The sequence below is a fragment of the Thamnophis elegans genome, chromosome Z (genome assembly GCF_009769535.1).
Source record: "Thamnophis elegans isolate rThaEle1 chromosome Z, rThaEle1.pri, whole genome shotgun sequence".
In the NCBI taxonomy this organism is placed as follows: Eukaryota; Metazoa; Chordata; class Lepidosauria; order Squamata; family Colubridae; genus Thamnophis; species Thamnophis elegans.
The window spans coordinates 54,969,234-54,986,269 of NC_045558.1; the positions used below are offsets into that span (position 1 = coordinate 54,969,234).

The 17,036-nt window shown below is 47.1% G+C and overlaps 1 protein-coding gene across 2 annotated transcripts in view; it reads right to left on the reverse strand.

The window, feature by feature from the left end:
* Positions 1 to 634: 634 nt before the first annotated feature.
* MRPL3 (mitochondrial ribosomal protein L3) overlaps positions 635 to 17,036 on the reverse strand; it is a 58,253-nt gene continuing 41,851 nt past the window's right edge. For both annotated transcript variants that reach the window (XM_032236725.1, XM_032236726.1), the window contains one exon: positions 635 to 1,732. In XM_032236725.1, coding sequence (XP_032092616.1) covers positions 1,580 to 1,732 — 153 coding nt within the window. In that variant the 3' untranslated portion in view covers positions 635 to 1,579. The remainder of the gene's footprint in view (positions 1,733 to 17,036) is intronic.

Consider the following 17,036-nt stretch of genomic DNA (forward strand, 5'->3'; position numbering starts at 1 on the left):
TTTAAATTTATTAGTTAGGAACTCATATTTAAAACTTTAAGAATGGATAACCATTGCTGACATGGCATTCATTATAGATACGCTACTTATGCAGATCAAAGCCGACAACTTGGACATTTATTAATAGGCTTGATTCAGCATTAAACAAGCAGTGATAGAAAACAATAAATTTTAATTGAGGATTTTTTTTTAAAGTTACAAAAATAAATGCATATTATTCAAGGGTGCTTAGTGCACATACTAAGATATATTTTAAGGTATTCCATTGTAGGTAATTTTTCTATACATGCATACGCAGAATAGAGCTAGAAGAGACCCTGAAAGTCTTCTAATGCGACCCCACGCTCAAGCAGGAAACCCCATGCCATTTCAGATTAGTGGCTGTCCAGTCCCTTCTTAAAGACCTCCCCCCCCCCCCGCCTTTGGTGCACTTTTTTTTGCCTTCCCCAGGCTTTCTAGGAGCCTGAGGAGGGCAAAAACAGCCTCCCTCGCCCCCCTGGAAGCCCTCCAGAGGCTTCAGGAGCGTCTAGTCCATAGACCGGGAGTTTGACAGCCCTGAGCTAGCTTCATTTTAGGGGGAAAATGAGGAAGGAGAAAAAATAATAATGATATAAATCAAAAGAAAAGCAGCTGCTCCAACAAGATCCTTTTATTGTAGGTTTGGATTGCTTGAAAGTTCAACAGGTTTCTCAAAAAGCAATGTTTTAAGCAGATTCTTAAAAATCTTTCTTTACTGCTGGTCTTCCAGAGCAACTTCCTTCTGATTCAAAGTTTTAAAAAGCCTGCCACAGATCCACCCTAGTTCTTCATGCAAAGAGCTATGGTGGAACTGATTAAGGAGTCATACCGATCTTTATCTTTTTTTTCCATATGGACTACCCAGATATTTTTCATAAGCACTCAAGACATGACAGCTATCTCAGCAAGAAAGCACACCCATAATGGTTGGGTGACCCTATGAATGATTAGGGAGAAATAATTTTAGAATGATATTGATAATTTCAAAGCAATTTTCCTTCATATTTGAGGATTGTTTTGTGTTGAAATAAGTGCGTTCTGCAAAAAGTAAAATATGTCTTCATATGAAAGCAGATGTAAACCTTGAGACATTATCTTCTGTTTCTTTCATAACAAAAATGTGGCTGTTAATCAGAAGCAAACCCTATTAAGTTCATTGAAACAGACTCTTATTGAATTCATATATCAATCTCATATTATTTTAGGCAAGTTCTATTTCTTTTCAGCTACTGGATGTTGTCTTTTGAATCAAAAAGGACTTCAGGATATGTGTCATGAAAAGTTGGCTTTACACAATAGGAAATGTGGTATGTGCAAACCAGCAGATATTTCTAAATTATAACATTAAAAATACATATTTATTATATGAATCATATTAATTTGTTAACATGTTACAGAATGCTTCTCTTCAGTTTCAAAGAACTGTTTTTATTTAATAGTGGATCTGGAAATCAATAAAGATCCACGTTATGTGGATACCATCTTAAAGAAGTCATAGGGCCCTTCAGTGAGGGCTTCATGTTTAGTTCTGAAGACTGAAGGTAGAATAGCTATTAATTCTTCAGGACTCAGAGAGTGCAATAGAGGGTTCAGTGAACTGGAAAAGCTCTTCATCATACAGCTCATCAGGCAGCTCTTCAGAATCAGCAAAAAATGTTGGAAATGGTGGATTCTTAAGGTTTTCTTGGTAAGTTGGTAAAACGGTGTCAGTGACCTAGAATATAAGAGCCAGAGGAATTGAGAAGAAAATAGTAAAATTCCACACAATTCAAAACATTCTCAATAAAATAGGTACTAGCTGCCCTTTAAAAGTTTATTATTGTTTTTGATTTTTGCCTGTCATTAGTAACAAAACCAACAGTTAAAAATCAAACATTTATCCTAAATTGGGGATATGTGACAAGGCAAAGAAATATCATGGTTTAATTCAGAAAGCTTTAAAAATGAATTTACAATGGAAATTAGAAACTCTTTAGAATTATTAAAGAAGGGGGGGGGGATTGGAACTCTACTGTTATACATGATGACAGCTGCAAGAATTATATATTCCCAGAAATGGAAAGAAGTGTTACCTCCCACAATGGAGGAATGGATCGAAAAGATGATTAATGAAGCTGACTGCATTATTAGAAACAAGAATGTAAATAATATTGTAGTTATTTAGAATCCACTTCTGGACTTTCTGTATGAAAGAGAAAATCAATGAAATTTGAGTCTGGTTTTTGACAACTGAGTTAAATGAACGGCTACTGGTTATAACTTGGCAAAACTAAAAAGTTGGCATTATAACTTTACTTATCTTTTACACTGCAAAAAGTCAGAAGTTACTGCTTTTGTTTTTTTAATTTCTTTCCCCACATTTCTGCATTTTATTACCTTTATTTCTTTCCTTTCAAATTTTTCCATTCTTTATTTCTATTTTTGTTTTATATTAAGAAACATGCAACCCCCCCCCCCCAAAAAAAATTATGTTGCTGATAGCAAAGTTTTCAAGTGTGACCCTCTAAAATTCCACAAAGCAGAATAATTAAAAATAACTTGAGTAATGTGAGAAACAATATGTTTGGGTAGCAAGTGAAAAAAAACCCACTTAAGCTGTTATTGAACAAAAGCTCCAGGCTATACTAAACTATTTTTAGGAATATATTAAAAAGTTGGAGACACCTAAATAGCAAATAAAAGCATTTCTTCTCAGCAAAAATATTACAGACCATCCAAAGGCTATGTGTTGAGCACAGAATTTCTTTCTGTAAGACATCTTGATTGCTTTTTTGATAAGTTATTGAATGCTAAGCAACTTGCTGAGCAGGTCAATAAGTTCTCCCAAGTGAACTGTGTATCAGACACATATTTTTATTTACTGCCTACATTAACTTGTAACATTGTTAGCTGTCACTGATTGTTTAACTACATGTCTCAGAATTTTTTTGTCACATCTTCTCTATTATGAGCTAAGGAAAGCCAGCTTTGTATCTTACACACACACACACACACACTATAGCCGTGACGGCGGACCTATGGCATGCATCGCTCTCTCTGTGGACACACGAGCTGTTGCCCCAGCTTAGCTCCACTAAGCATGTACGTGCGTCTCCCATTGGCCAACTGGTCTTCGGGTCTCTGCTGCACATGCGATGGGGGATGGGACCATGCAGGGGGCCACCTGAGCATTGCATTTTGGGGGTTCGGGTGTGCACTTTTTTCATTTGCATAAAAAATAAATTCAAAGTTTTATAGTTTGCTAATTCAAACTTTACAACTCGGCTTTCACTACACAGGAAGTGAACTGTTTATTTTCTTACATTAATACATTTATATGCCACCTATTTATTTAAAGAGATTATAAGATTTATACAATTATAAAGATTACGGACAAGAAGCTGATTAATGTATTATAAATTTGAGTTTATTTATATTAAAAATAGAAAAACAAAAAACTCGGCATAGTTTTTCTGTTATTCAATATAATGCATGGTGAACATGAAACTATGCATTATTTAAAGATAGTAATGTCCAAGTTTTTTTAAATTAAATTTTCAGAAAGAATTTATGCCATTCATTTAAGCTACATTCAGCTTACTGAGAAGAATGCCTTCTAAAAATGTGCCTCTGTCAAGATGCATATTCACTTAATGGTTGCCAAGCAGCTAAAGATAGCATCAGTACACCGTTTTTATACCTGCTGACAATAAAGCCTCCAGCAAAAAAGTATTTTATCAAAAATATTAGTTTAAGAACTAAATTAGCTGAATTCATTTGTTATTGAGTTGTTGAGTTGTTATACAGTATTGCCTCAAGGCAAGACACACAGCACTCCCTTTTCCATTTCCCCCCAACTATCATCCTGGAAGGTATGATGAATCAAGAAAAGTTATTGGATAAAAATCAGTCAGAATTTCTATGGTTGAGATTGAAACATGAATCTGACTTTCCCTTGGCTTACAATAAAAAGGGCATTGGTACTTACCTGATACACCTCTTCTTATAAGGTGGAGATAGCATCTATGCATGGGTTGACACTGTCCGTGCTCTGATTGGACTGAGTCTGATTACTAATTAATTAACATGCTTTATAATCCACCCTTGTGGGTAACTTCACCCAGTTTTCGGCGAAGGAAAAGAGAAGAGACTCAATGGTGTTTTTCAGCAACGATTTTAGTAATTAGTCTCAATAACAAAGCAACATGGAGAAAAGGAAAGACCAACTAGAACTAAAGGATCCAACTGAAAGAACACTGGAGAGAACAGTTGCCTCATATGGGAGGGGCTGGATGCTATCTCCACCTTATTAGAAGAGGTGTACCAATGCCCTTTTTCAATAAGGGTGAAGATAACATCCATGCCAAATTGTCCGAAAGGGTGGGATACCGACTGTTCTGGGCATGTTGTCTCAGTCCGAATCGCCTGCAAGACCCGGCGGCCAAAGATCATATCTGCCAATGCGAATTTGTCTAGCTAATAAAGGGCGAAGGGGACAGCCATGCTGCAGCTCTGCAGATCTTGTCCAGCCGTGGTGGCGGCGGCGCTTCTCGTGGAATGAGTGCTAATGCCCTCCGGAATTGTTCCCACGCATGACTCATACGCCGCTGCAATGCAGCGTTTGACCCATCTGTCAATGCTAGCCACCGACACCTTCTGACCTAGGGATGAGGGCTGAAAGGAAATAAAAAGAGCCTCTTGACTGTCTTATTCCTGACGTGTGGTTGATGTAAAATTTAAGTGCCCGGCGCACATCTAAATTGTGCCATTGGCTCTCTAAGGGAAGGGACGGCGAGGGGAAGAAGTTAAGTAGCACAATCTCCTGGGCCCTGTGAAATCAGGACCCCACCTTTGAGACAAACGATGGGTTCAGTCTGAGAACCACCCTGTCCAGATAGAACTTACACAGATCCTCCCTAATGGACAATGCGTGCAGTTCCAATATCCTCCTGGCAGATGTTATTGCCACCAAAAAGGCCACCTTCCAGGTAAGAATCTGCATGGAAACCTCCCGCAGGGGTTCGAATGGTGGTTCGACAAGGGACTCCAGAACCGTGGTAAGGTCCCAAGTTGGATACCGGTGGACAGCTGGTGGTCTCAGATTTGTGGCCCCCTTCAAGAACCTCTTGACTGTAGGGTGATGTGAAAGGGTCTGTCTCCCCCCCCCCCCCAGGTAAGTATGGTACCCATAGCCATCTGTCTCCTAATGGTGTTAGGGGACAGGGCTCTTTTCAGTCCGTCTTGCAGGAACTCCAGCACCTGCATTTCCATGTAGACACACCTGTAGCAAAACTTGCATCAGCATATGCAGTTAGGCTCAGATCATCCTTAGGTTCTAAATACAATGCATAACGCATTATTTGCTTAAGATATCTTAATATCCTCTTAGCAGTTTGCCAGTGCCTTTCAGTAGGTTCATCATTAAATCTGGCTAATTGATTTACACTATATGCTATGTCGGACCTTGACCAATTACTCAGATACAATAAGCTACCAATTAATGATTGATAAACACCTTTATCAAATACAGGGCTTTGTATGTCATTGTGGCTAAACTCTTGGCCCATTGGAGTTTTTGCCGGTTTACACAGTTCCATCCTAAATTTTCTGAGTAGCTGGTTAATTTTCTCTGTTTGTGAGATTTTGTATCTTCCCCTAGTTTTATCTATGTGTAAACCATGCCCTCGTGACCTCAAGACTGGACTACTGCAATGCGCTCTACATGGGGCAGCCCTTGAAGAGCATTCGGAGACTTCAGCTCGTCCAGAATGCAGCCGCGTGAGCGATGGTGGGTGCACCTCGGTACACCCACGTTACACCTATCCTCCGCGAGCTGCACTGGTTACCGATTGGTCTCCGGATACGCTTCAAGGGGCTAGTCGTCACTTATAAAGCCCTTCATAGTATTGGACCTGGGTACTTGAGAGACCGCCTGCTGCCAATTACCTCCCAAAGACCCATTAGATCACACAGATTAGGCCTCCTCCGGGTTCCGTCTACTAGCCAATGTCATCTGGCCACTATCCGGGGGAGGGCCTTCTCTGTGGCGGCTCCAGCCCTTTGGAACGAGCTCCCCGCAGAGATTTGGACCCTCATCTCTCTCCAGGCCTTCCGAAAAGCTGTGTCGGCAGGCCTGGGGTCGATGAGTTCCCTTCCCCTCTCGAATTGTGTGGCTATTGGTTGTTTTAAATGCCCTGTACTTTTTGTTGTAGTTTTTGTGTTTCCCTTCCCCTCCTTGGGTTTGTGTGCTGCCCTGAGTCCCGCTGGGAATAGGGCGGCATATAAATAAAATGAACCTCGAACCTCGAACCAAGATATTGCCTAATGTCATCGAGATGTTTTATACTGAACTGCGACCTTAACAGTGTTATAATCCTCATAGCTTTTTGCTCAGTTTTAGTGATTAATGCTATGTCATCAGTGAACAATAGAAACAATGAAATCACATCATCACTTTCTTTCTTAAACATGGATCAGTAATCTGTGTGTCTAAAGGGCCCACCATACTCCTGTGCCCTGCAGGGCTGCCTTCTAGAGTAGGGGGCAGCTTGGGCAAATACCTTCTTTGGGTTAGAGGACAGGATCTTACATTTATCCTTGCCCTCAATTAACAATGGAGTCAGCGAGTCTCCGAAAATCCCCCCACCCTTTGTATGGCTCAGACACTAGGCACCATTTATGTCTCATATTGGATTGCCACTGGCGCAGCCACAGAAGCCTTCGGGAGGCCACAGATGAGGCCATTGCCTTAGATGCGAACCAGGTGGCACTCAGCGTGGCGTCTGCGATAAACTGCACTGGGGCAACCATTTTATTTAGGTCCTGGTGTGCCCTAGAGTCACCTGCAGGAATGTGTTCTTGAAGCTGTTGGAGCCAAAAGAGGCTAGAGCGTGAAAAGGATGCGGCTGCCAAGGCCCGCACTGCCCAGGCCACCGCCTGGTGTCCCCGCTGAAGAACTTGTTTGGCCTGCCTATCCTCTGGCTTGAGGATGTCCTCCTGTGCTCCAGGCAGTGTGGTATTGGCTAGTGGCCAGCCTCGACTCCCACCGCTTTTTCCTAGAGCTCTGGCAGGCCTGCCGAGGAGGAGCGCGGATGGGCTGGAGCGAAAGCCGCGGAGGCGAAAGGCTGGCCACTCGGGGCTTGGAAGGGGGAGCAGAATGCGGGTCCTCCGCTCCCGGAAAGTCCAGGGAGGGAACCGGGGCTGCGGAGACTCACCCGTGGCCGGCTTCTCTGGAGTGGAGGGGCGGTTGATAGAAGCGGAGCTGAGCCTCTTGCCGCTGCGGGCCTAGCTTGCGGAGTGCAAAAAGGGGAGGGGCCCTCTTGGAACACCCACCCCACCTCTCTTCGCTTTTCGCCTCTGCGGCTCTTGCTCCAGCCTCGTCCGGGCTCCTCTTCAGCGGGCCTGCCGGAGCTCTGGGAGAAACTTGTGGGAGCCAAGGCTGGCTACTCAGGGCTTGGAAGGGGGAACGGAATGCAGGTCCTCCGCTCCCAGAAAGTCCGGGGAGGGAAGCTGGGCTGGCCCGTTTGCTCCCGGGGCTGCTTGGAGAGCTCTGGCTGGCCCGCCGAGGAGCCTGGATGAGGCGGGAGCAAAAGCTGCCTCCTGCCCACTCCGCCTCCTCCTCCCAGGCCCGCACTTTGAAGTGCATGCCGCCCCCCCACATAGAGCGAAACATGTCCTGCTTTATGGCCGGGAGGTGTGCTGACACTTTAAAGTGCATGCCGCCACCCCGGGCCCGGCCATATAGCCCACCGGCACTTTAAAGTGTATGCCACCAGCTCGGCCATACAACGGGACCCGCTGTATGACCAGAAGCCGGCGGCTTTAAAAAATAAAAAAGTGCCAGCCTGCGCGCCACCACAGGCAGGTAAAACACACACACACACAGACAAACAAAAATTACTTATAATAAAACAAATTACAATTACTTATAATTTTGCATTCCCCCCCGCCACGGCCTCCCTCGGATCCACATACCTTTTCCAGCTATGTCAGAGAATCATTTCAACTCTCCTCTTGTCCGCCATGATGAAAATGTAAAAAGAAAAAGGCAACTTAGGCAAGAGTTGCTGCTCCCAGACCAGGAGGCAGAGAACTACGTGCCTCCTTTGCATAAGGAATTTTTCACCTTTTAACCCTTGCTTAACTCTGAGCAAGGGTTAAAAGGTGAAAAATTCCTTATGCAAAGGAGGCACGTAGTTCTCTTGCCTCCCTCTGCAGTTAGCACTAAGCAGAGTCATCCACTGTGACTCTGGCAGCAACTACCTTAGCCTTTTTCCTTTTAATTTTTCTTTTCTTTTCCTCATGACTCTGGTGAGGCCCCGCCTCCCCTGCCTGCACGTCCCTGGCTGGAGACAAGTGGGCGACCGCCTCTGGTGTTGACCCCGCCTGAGAGGCAGACCGGGAAGACCCTGCCAGTGTCCCCTGGTTCCTCTCCTGTAGGCCCACACTGGAGTTTGAGGGCCTCGGCGATGATGTTTTGGAACCCAGATGCCACCGAGGGAATGCTTGGCAACGGGTCTGTGGCTCGCATAGTGGAAAGAAACCCATCTGGCCGAAGGCCGGCCGTGGTAGGGGTGAAGGTCACCCCTGCAGATGTACTCTGAGGCTGCGAGGCGGCACTGCCCGGATGTGTCTATGACAACATAGGGCTGAAAGGGCTCTGGCTTAATACCAGTTGCAGAGGTAGCAATGGGTTTGGGGAGGTGGCCGGTACTGGAACCTTGTCAGATGCTGCTGCGATGGCCCTGGTTCCTTCCGATGTTTGGTCTTAGTGGCTGATTTGGAGTCCTTCTTGGACCTGGAGCCCTTGGAGGTTGAGGAGGAAGAGTTCTTATTACTGGTCTTTCTCCTCCCCACCGACTGGCTTTGCGACATTGATTGTCTGGGGGGGAGGAAGGGGTGGCCTGCCCCAGCAAGAGTAGGCCCTGTCTGGCCTCCAAAACGCTCCTGCTGTTGCCTGTGTTAATTTTGGGTATGCTGCTGTCTGCCATTGCCGCTGGTTAGAAAGGTTGGGAAGACAAAATGGCAGCCGCAACCTCCGTTCCAGGCCCCGCCCTCTTCAAAATGGTGCTCGCATCTTTATTTGTGTGGCCCAGGCCTTGTTGGGTGAGGAAGAACTCTCTGGGCTCTTACGATCCCTGGCTGCAGCTAATAGCTCTGGCTTGCCGATCGCGCCTAGTAGCCTTGGGACAAGCTGTGTTTCTCTGCACATCGAGGGGCTGGTTGCGTAGTGTTGCAGACGCGCGTGGTGCTTCCAAACTGCTGCAACGTGTGCCTGAACCTCTAGCCGCAAGGAAGTTCTCTCTGCACGCAGCAGTTAGAGCTGGAAAGCTACGCAGCAAGGCTGCTAGGTTGGCTGTCAAATTATTTCCTTGCCTCCCAGATATACATGCTAGGCTGAGGAGTGTGCTTGCCCAACACAAAGGAGGGAGGAAGTAGAGGGCCTATGAGCCGAAGCCCTATGGCCAATGTAATGAGGGCCTCCGAAAGTCAGATATATTCACGGCCCTGTCTACCAGGCTTAGCACCTGTCAGTGTTTGTTCGTTCTCAGAGTGGAAATAGTTCCAAGCACAGAAGGAAAGCTGGATAACACGACCCTCCCAGAGTGGACTGAATTGAAAAACTGGGTGGAGTTACCACAAGGGCGGGTTATAAAGCGTGTTAATTAATTAGTAATCAGACTCAGTCCAATCAGAGCACGGACAGTGTCAACCCATGCATGGATGCTATCTCCACCCTTATTGAGAATTAACCATCTTCCCCAGACCAGCAACTCATGCATAAAAATGAGTCATTAGCTTAAGAGTGATTTGGAACTAGAAGTAAATAATTGCTTTATGGGATTTGTAGCTGTCTTTGTTTACATATGAAGTGCAATTAAGTGTTTTAAAAATATTTGTTGAACAAACTTAACAGAATAGCCTATTAGGCCATAATAGATGAAATCACACTCATTCTAAGCCAAAAGAAGCAAATTATATTATTACAGGTCCAGAGTCTCTTTTCATATGACTATATAATGAAGATCATTGTACAATTGTGATGCTACAATTGTGTAGCATCACAATTACATAAAAAAATAATCCAGTCAATACCTTCCTGAGAAAATAGATGCTACTAGTCAGTCAACTTACAATATTTCTGAGTATAAGCACATTTTGCTAATCAAGACTGTAATCTTGCATGTGGATTAAATATTAAATATCTGCTCATTTTTAAAGCATCAGAAAGATTTGATGACACTTTTTAGGGCTGCTCATACCAGCCCAAACCTAGTACAGGATGCAGCTTTCCTAAAACTTCATTAAAGAGCTGCTGTTTTTGATTCGCATGAAAATAAAAAAGTGCCTTTTAATCACTAAGAAAGAAATGCTGTGCTCAGGCAAAATTCAAAGCACTTCTTCCAAATCACTGTGGAGTTGACACTCTCTTCAAAATATGCTGAACAGAGCAAAAGTGGACAGACAATAGTCCAATACTCTGAGCATCACTGAGATAAATAACATCTGAAGCTCACCAATAGATTGCATTCTATTTTGTGCAACTTCTTTGAGTAGAAGGGAAAAAAGAGAGGGAATAAGAAAAAAAATGAATATACAAAGCTTCTGCTACATCCTAAGATACCTTTTTGCCACATCTGAGTCAGAGAAGATCTAGAACTTCCAATTTCCCTTTATGGCGATGTCCTGTTACCATACAAACCCCATTAAAGGCAGTTTAAAAGAAACATAGTTCCAGGACAGGACATACTATGGTATGCGCATCACATTACATAAAGTTGTTAACGTGACAGAATTTAGGGGACCAGGCTATTGCTTGGACAAGTAACAGAGTCTTTGGTATTTAAGCCTACCTTTGTTGGCAGTATTCATTGTTACTGTATTTAGAAATTATATTGTTTTTGACTGATTCTCTTTTATTTGCATGGATAATCAGTTTTATTTATATTACTGTGTATAATTCTGGTTTACTAAACTACATATCTTGGAATTTAGTGGGATATGGGAGAATGTATAGCTAATACTCATTTATTTTATCTCTTTTGCTTGGTATTAATTTTTGGAGAAAGATCATTGCTAGATAAATTAGCAGGGCTTGGTGAAGGTGTATGCATGGTTTTGATCAAGAAGTAGAAGGAAGACAGCAAGCAAATTCTAAATGATCATCAATTGTTTAATAAATTTTAAGGTTACTAGTCATGTATCAACCTCACAACTAAGATTTTCAAGTTATGTATTAGCGTTTTTATTATATAAGTATTCCAAATTTGTGCTCCTCTTTTTCTAGTAATAGGCTTTTGGGATTTCACTGTAAAACATGCCGTAAGGTATTAAATGAAAATACTCATTTAATTAATATATTATCGACGTTCTGTCACACTTTCCCTTAGTCTCTTCCTTTCATTGGCACAACTACTATTACCACCCAGTGAGTATGAATATTATCAAGATGCTTATTTCTGAAGACAAATATTGATCTGCTTGTTCCAAATATCTTCATTTCAGACACTTCCGTAAGTAATCCCACCAAACAAGAAACAGATTTTTCATGATCCAGGAGGAATTAAAAATCAAGCGAATATATACTTTTGTGCTGACTGAATCATAATTATAAAGACCGTTGGCTTACCTGAACGGTCGTTCTCGGGGCACTGCGAAGAGAGTCCAAATGCTGGGTTAACACAGCCTATCTGCCCTTGGACTGAGTGATGTTTTTGTTGACCACGCCTCCCTTTGCCTGCGCATGCTCAATTCGAAAACGAAGGAACCGTCCTGTAAACATTACAGTCAATACAGCCACATCGTTCAAAATACAAACACCCGGGTGGGTTTGGACTCTCTTCGCAGTGCCCCAAGAACGACCGTTCAGGTAAGCCAACGGTCTTTCTCCAGTGCACTGCTCAGAGTGTCCAAATGCTGGGACATGCCCAAGCTATTGAGTCTGGCATTTCAGCCACTCTTTGTAATACTCTTCTGCCAAAGGAGGCTTCGGCTGAGGCAAAGGTGTCAATCTTATAGTTTCTAATAAAGGCTGGGGGGGAAGCCCAGGTGGCCGCTCTACAAATGTCTAGGATAGAAGCCCGGGTTGCCCAGGCTGCAGACGTAGTAGCGCTCCTGGTGGAGTGAGCGGTGACCCGTCTCGGAGCCGTCTTGCCCTGGTGTTCATATGCCAGTTTGATGCAGGCACGTAGCCAACGTCCCACAGTGTGAGAGGAGACCTTGCGGCCCAGGGACGCAGGGAGGAAGGAGACAAAGAAGGCCTCTGACCGGCGGTAGTCTTTTGTTCTCTTTACATACGTGCGCACGGCCCGCCTCACGTCCAGCTTGTGCCACTCACGCTCCTTAGGGTGAGAAGGATGGGGACAGAAGTTGGGCAAAATAAGCTCTTGAGTCCTGTGGAACAGAGAGTTAATTTTCGGAGCAAATGACGGATCAAGTCTCAATATTACTCTGTCCGGGTGAACTACGCACAAATCCTCCCTGACAGAGAGCGCCGCAAGCTCGGAAACCCTGCGAGCGGATGTAATGGCCACCAGGAAAGCAGTCTTGATGGTGAGGTGGCGCAGACTGGTCTTTTTCAAAGGCTCAAATGGGGTTTTGGTCAGGGCCTTAAGCACAAATGGAAGGTCCCATGACGGATACCGGTGAACAGCTGGAGGGCTGATGTTCGCTGCTCCCTTGAGAAAGCTCTTGATCTGAGGGAGTTGACTCAGTGAGCGAGAGGAGCCCTTTGCCAGGATGGTAGACAACGCTGCAACCTGGCGTCTGAGGGTGCTGACCGCAAGGCCCTTATCCAGACCCTCCTGCAAAAAGTCTAGTGTCTGAGGAATCGAGGCTGAGGAGGCCTCTATGTTTCTAGTCTTGCACCACTGTGAGAAGGCGGCCCAGGTGGCATCGTAGATTCTAGAGGGTTTCCTGGACGCTTGGATTGTTCGAATGACCTGGTCAGAGAACTTTTGCTTTCTCAGGAGCTCCCCTTCAAGTGCCAAACGGCTAGCTGCAGCCACTGGGGCTCCGGATGGGCGATGGCCCCTTGGCTGAGGGCAATTTTGTCCCGGGGGATTCTCCAGGGCCTCTGAACTGAGAGACTGACCAGGTCTGCGTACCAAGGCCTTCTGGGCCAGAAGGGAGCCACCAGAAGGAGGTCTGCCTTTTCGGTCAGGAGCTTGCTTATCACTTGAGGAATGAGCGGAAGTGGAGGGAAGGCATACAGGAGTCCCTGAGGCCACGCTGACCTCAGTGCATTTGTTCCCTCCGCCTGGGGCGAGTGGTAGCGACTGACGAAGCGTGGGAGCTGTGTGTTGTTGTGTGTGGCAAACAGGTCTACCTGTGGCTTGCCGAATCTCCTCGTGATCTGCTGGAACAGGTCCGGATGCAGGCGCCACTCCGAGTGGTCGATGCGTTGGCGACTCAGCCAGTCTGCCTCCCGGTTGCTTATGCCGGACATGTGATATGCACTGAGAGAAGCCAGATGACGTTCCGCCCACCTGCCCAGCGCTTCTGCCTCGAGCATGAGGGCCTTTGATCAAGTGCCCCCTTGTCGGTTTATATGCGCTTTGGTCGCCACATTGTCTGTCATCAAGAGTACGTGAGCCCCTTTTACTAGAGCGGCAAACTTTCTCAGCGCTAGTCGAGCTGCCCTCAGCTCCAGCCAATTGATGCTGTGGGTAGCCTCCCTCTGAGTCCATCATCCCTGGGCTAGGTGGCTCTGACAGTGGGCGCCCCACCCCAGGTGGCTGGCATCCGTGGTGACAACTAGCCTCTCCGGCTCCTTGAACAAGCAGCCCTTCTTGACTGCCTTGGATCTCCACCACGCCAGAGATCGGATTACCTTTCGTGGGAGCCGAACCCGTCTGAGTGAGTTGCTGTCCTTGGCTCTCTGCATTGGCAGCAGAAACCACTGCAGCTCCCTGGCATGAAGACGAGCCCAGGGAACCACCCTCAGGCACGATATCATAATCCCCAGGAGCTGGGACAGCTGAATGATGGGTACCGACCTGGCAAGGCTGCAGTGCTTCACTCTGCGTCTCAGGCTGGACAGCCGGTCGGGAGAAAGGAATACCTGGCAGGAGGTGGAGTTGATGACTGCACCCAGGTGCTGTATACAGGTGGATGGCCGGAACTGACTCTTCTCCATGTTGACAGAGAAGCCATGGTGCTGCAGGGTCTGCACAGTTAGAGAAACATCGCGGTGTGCCTGCTTGGTGGTGAGAGAATGGATGATTATGTCGTCTAAATAACATTCTAGATGGACCGGATGGTTGCGGAGATGAGCCGCTAGCACTGCCAGAATTTTGGTGAATGTTCTGGGCGCAGATGAAAGCCCGAAGGGAAGTGCCCTGTATTGGAAATGCTTCCCTTCTGAACAGAACCTCAGGAACCGCCTGTGGGCCGCATGGATGGGGACATGCAGGTAGGCCTCTTTGAGATCTATTGATGTCAATAGGTCCCCCTCCCTCACACAGTCCAGGATAGAGTGGAGTGACTGCATCTTGAACCTCTTGTAAGCGAGATGCCGATTTAGGTTCTTGAGGTCCAAGATGGCCCTCCACCCCCCTGAACTCTTGGGCACTAGGAAGAGGATCGAATAGAAGCCCCTCCCCTGCTGACCCCTGGGGACTGGTTCTATCGCCTCTATCTCTAGGAGATGGCGGATTTCTGCCCTCATGCGCTCCCTCTTTTCTGGGTTCCTGGGGGTAGGACAGCGGATAAACTTTCTCTGGGGAAAGGTTAGGAAGTCCAGGACAAGGCCCCTGTGAATGGTGTTGAGGACCCACTTGTCCGATGTTATCTCCTCCCACCTGTCGGCATACAGCCGTAGCCGACCCCCGATGGGAGGATCCCTGTGACCATCACTTTCCTTTACGAAAGGGCCGGGATCCACCACTGTTGTTTCCTCCTCCTCGGAAGGTTCTCCGAAAGGAAGACTGGGGTTGGTTGGCACGAGCCCCGAAGGATCTGTCTTGGTGCCTATCCCCCCCTGCCTGAAAGGGCCTCTGATAGGAGGAAGGGTGAGAAGCTTGCCCTGCTTCCTGGCTCCTGTAGGGTCTCTTACGAAAGGACCCCGCCCCTTTCCGGTCACCTCTTTTAAAGGTTGCAGGAAGAATCTTGCGTTTGTCCTTGGTTTCGGTGACAAACTTGTCCAGGGCCTCTCCAAACAGAAGACCCCCTTTAAATGGGGCCGATGCCAGCTTCCATTTGGCCTTCATTTCGGCCTGCCAATGCCTGAGCCATAAAAGGCGGCGGGAGGTGATATTGGAAGCTAGAGCTCTGGAAGAGAATTTTGCTGCTGTCAAGGTGGCATCCGCCGAATACTCGACAGCGGTAATAATCTTGGTCAGCTCATGGCGCCACCTAGATTTCCTGGGCGGGGGTCTGGACCTGAATTGGCGCAGCCAGAACAGGGTGGCCCTAATAAAAAAGGAGGCAGAGGTGGATGCCTTGATGGCCCAGGCAGACGCCATGTGTGTTTTCTGACACGCCTTTTCTGACCTCTTATCTTCTGCCTTGAGTCCCTCTAGGAATTCAGCTGGCAGGTTGGAATTGGAAGTTAGAGACACGACTGGGGCATCTACTTCCGGGAATTTGAGGATTTCCTCCATTTTATCTTCTACTGCATATAGAGTTCTATCCCCCACACTGGGGTTGGTCAGGGTGCCTGGCTGTAGCCACTGGCGCTGCACAGCGTCCATAAATAGGTCTGGCACAGGAATGACCTCAGGAGTTTCTACTGTCTCCTTGAATAAACTATGCTTAAGATCCCTGGAAGAGGAAGCCTGAGAGGCCTCAGGTCTGGAAGTGGGGCCTAACTCTGTGGCCGTCATGGCTTTGTGCAAGATAGCCTTGAATAATGACGGTTGAAACAGGCCAGAGAATTTTGGCTTGTCAGGGGTGGTGTTTTCGTCTTCGGAAAGGGCGAAAATTTCCCCTTCTTCCTGCTCAGAACTTGATAGCCCAGAGTGAGAGGGGCCTGAAGATGGGGAGGAGGATACAGGCTCCTTAGAGGTGGAGGCCCTAGGTTTGCGTTTTTCCTTTGGGGCCTTGCCTTTGCGAGAGCCCTTGCGCTTAATGCCTTCAGCTATCCCTTGGGAGATGGCTAAGGAAATTACCTCCCTCATTTCATCAGAAAGAGCAGGGCTTCCCCCCCCCCTTTTTTTTCTTTTGCTTACTGGGTCTGTGCTGGCTAGGCCTGCCTGAGCTGGATCCACCCCTCCCAAAGGGGGAATTCTGGACAGAATCTCGTTCCTCTCCGATGGAGGAGCTAGGGGAGTCGGGGTACCCCCAAGATGCTTCAGGAGATGGATCCCTGGATGCATAGTTATCCCCAAACAAGAATTCACTTTCCCCGGGGGATTGGGCTTCACGATCAGGGGAAGCTGACTCCCTGCTGCGACGGTCTGGGCTAGGTTATGGCTGATGGGGCCTTGAAACCTCCCTGGGATCCACTGTGGCTCTTGGAGAAGACCTTTCAAGTGAGCCTTTGTGCCCTTTGCCTTTATTTACAGAGGGATCCAGTTTGCTGTGCTTGCTGGAGGGCCCCACCTGTTCCCCTAAGGCCTCCCTGCATTCCTCAGCCATTTCAGGTCCCCACGAGGCCTGGAAGATAGCTGGAGTTGGGATGGGCACGCGCTGGCCTTTGCGGTCAAAAGCGCTGGCAGAATCTACAGGAGGGAAGGGCCGCCTTGGGGTCGGATTCCTTCCTCCCACCGCCCTCGGTTCACCGAGACTTAGCTTATTTTCCGGCGGGAGAGACTAGCTGGCTCCCCAGGCTAGTCCCCAGCCTCCTTGCGGCGTTCTGCTGTCGCTGAGGGCTGGCTGAGGTTCCTCTTGGGCTGGCTGGCTCGTCCTCCTGGCTTCCTCCAGCGGTCTCCGACTTGCTGTCCTCGCTGCTCGCATGCTCCGCTCTCTGCCGCTCTGCACAGTGAGTCGGAGCGATCCAAAATGGCGGGGGGTGTGCGCGCAGTCGCTTCCCGCTCTTTTCAGCCCTGAAAAGCGCGTGAAGGCTCCAGCCGTCGCTGCTGTTGCCGGGCAAAATGGAG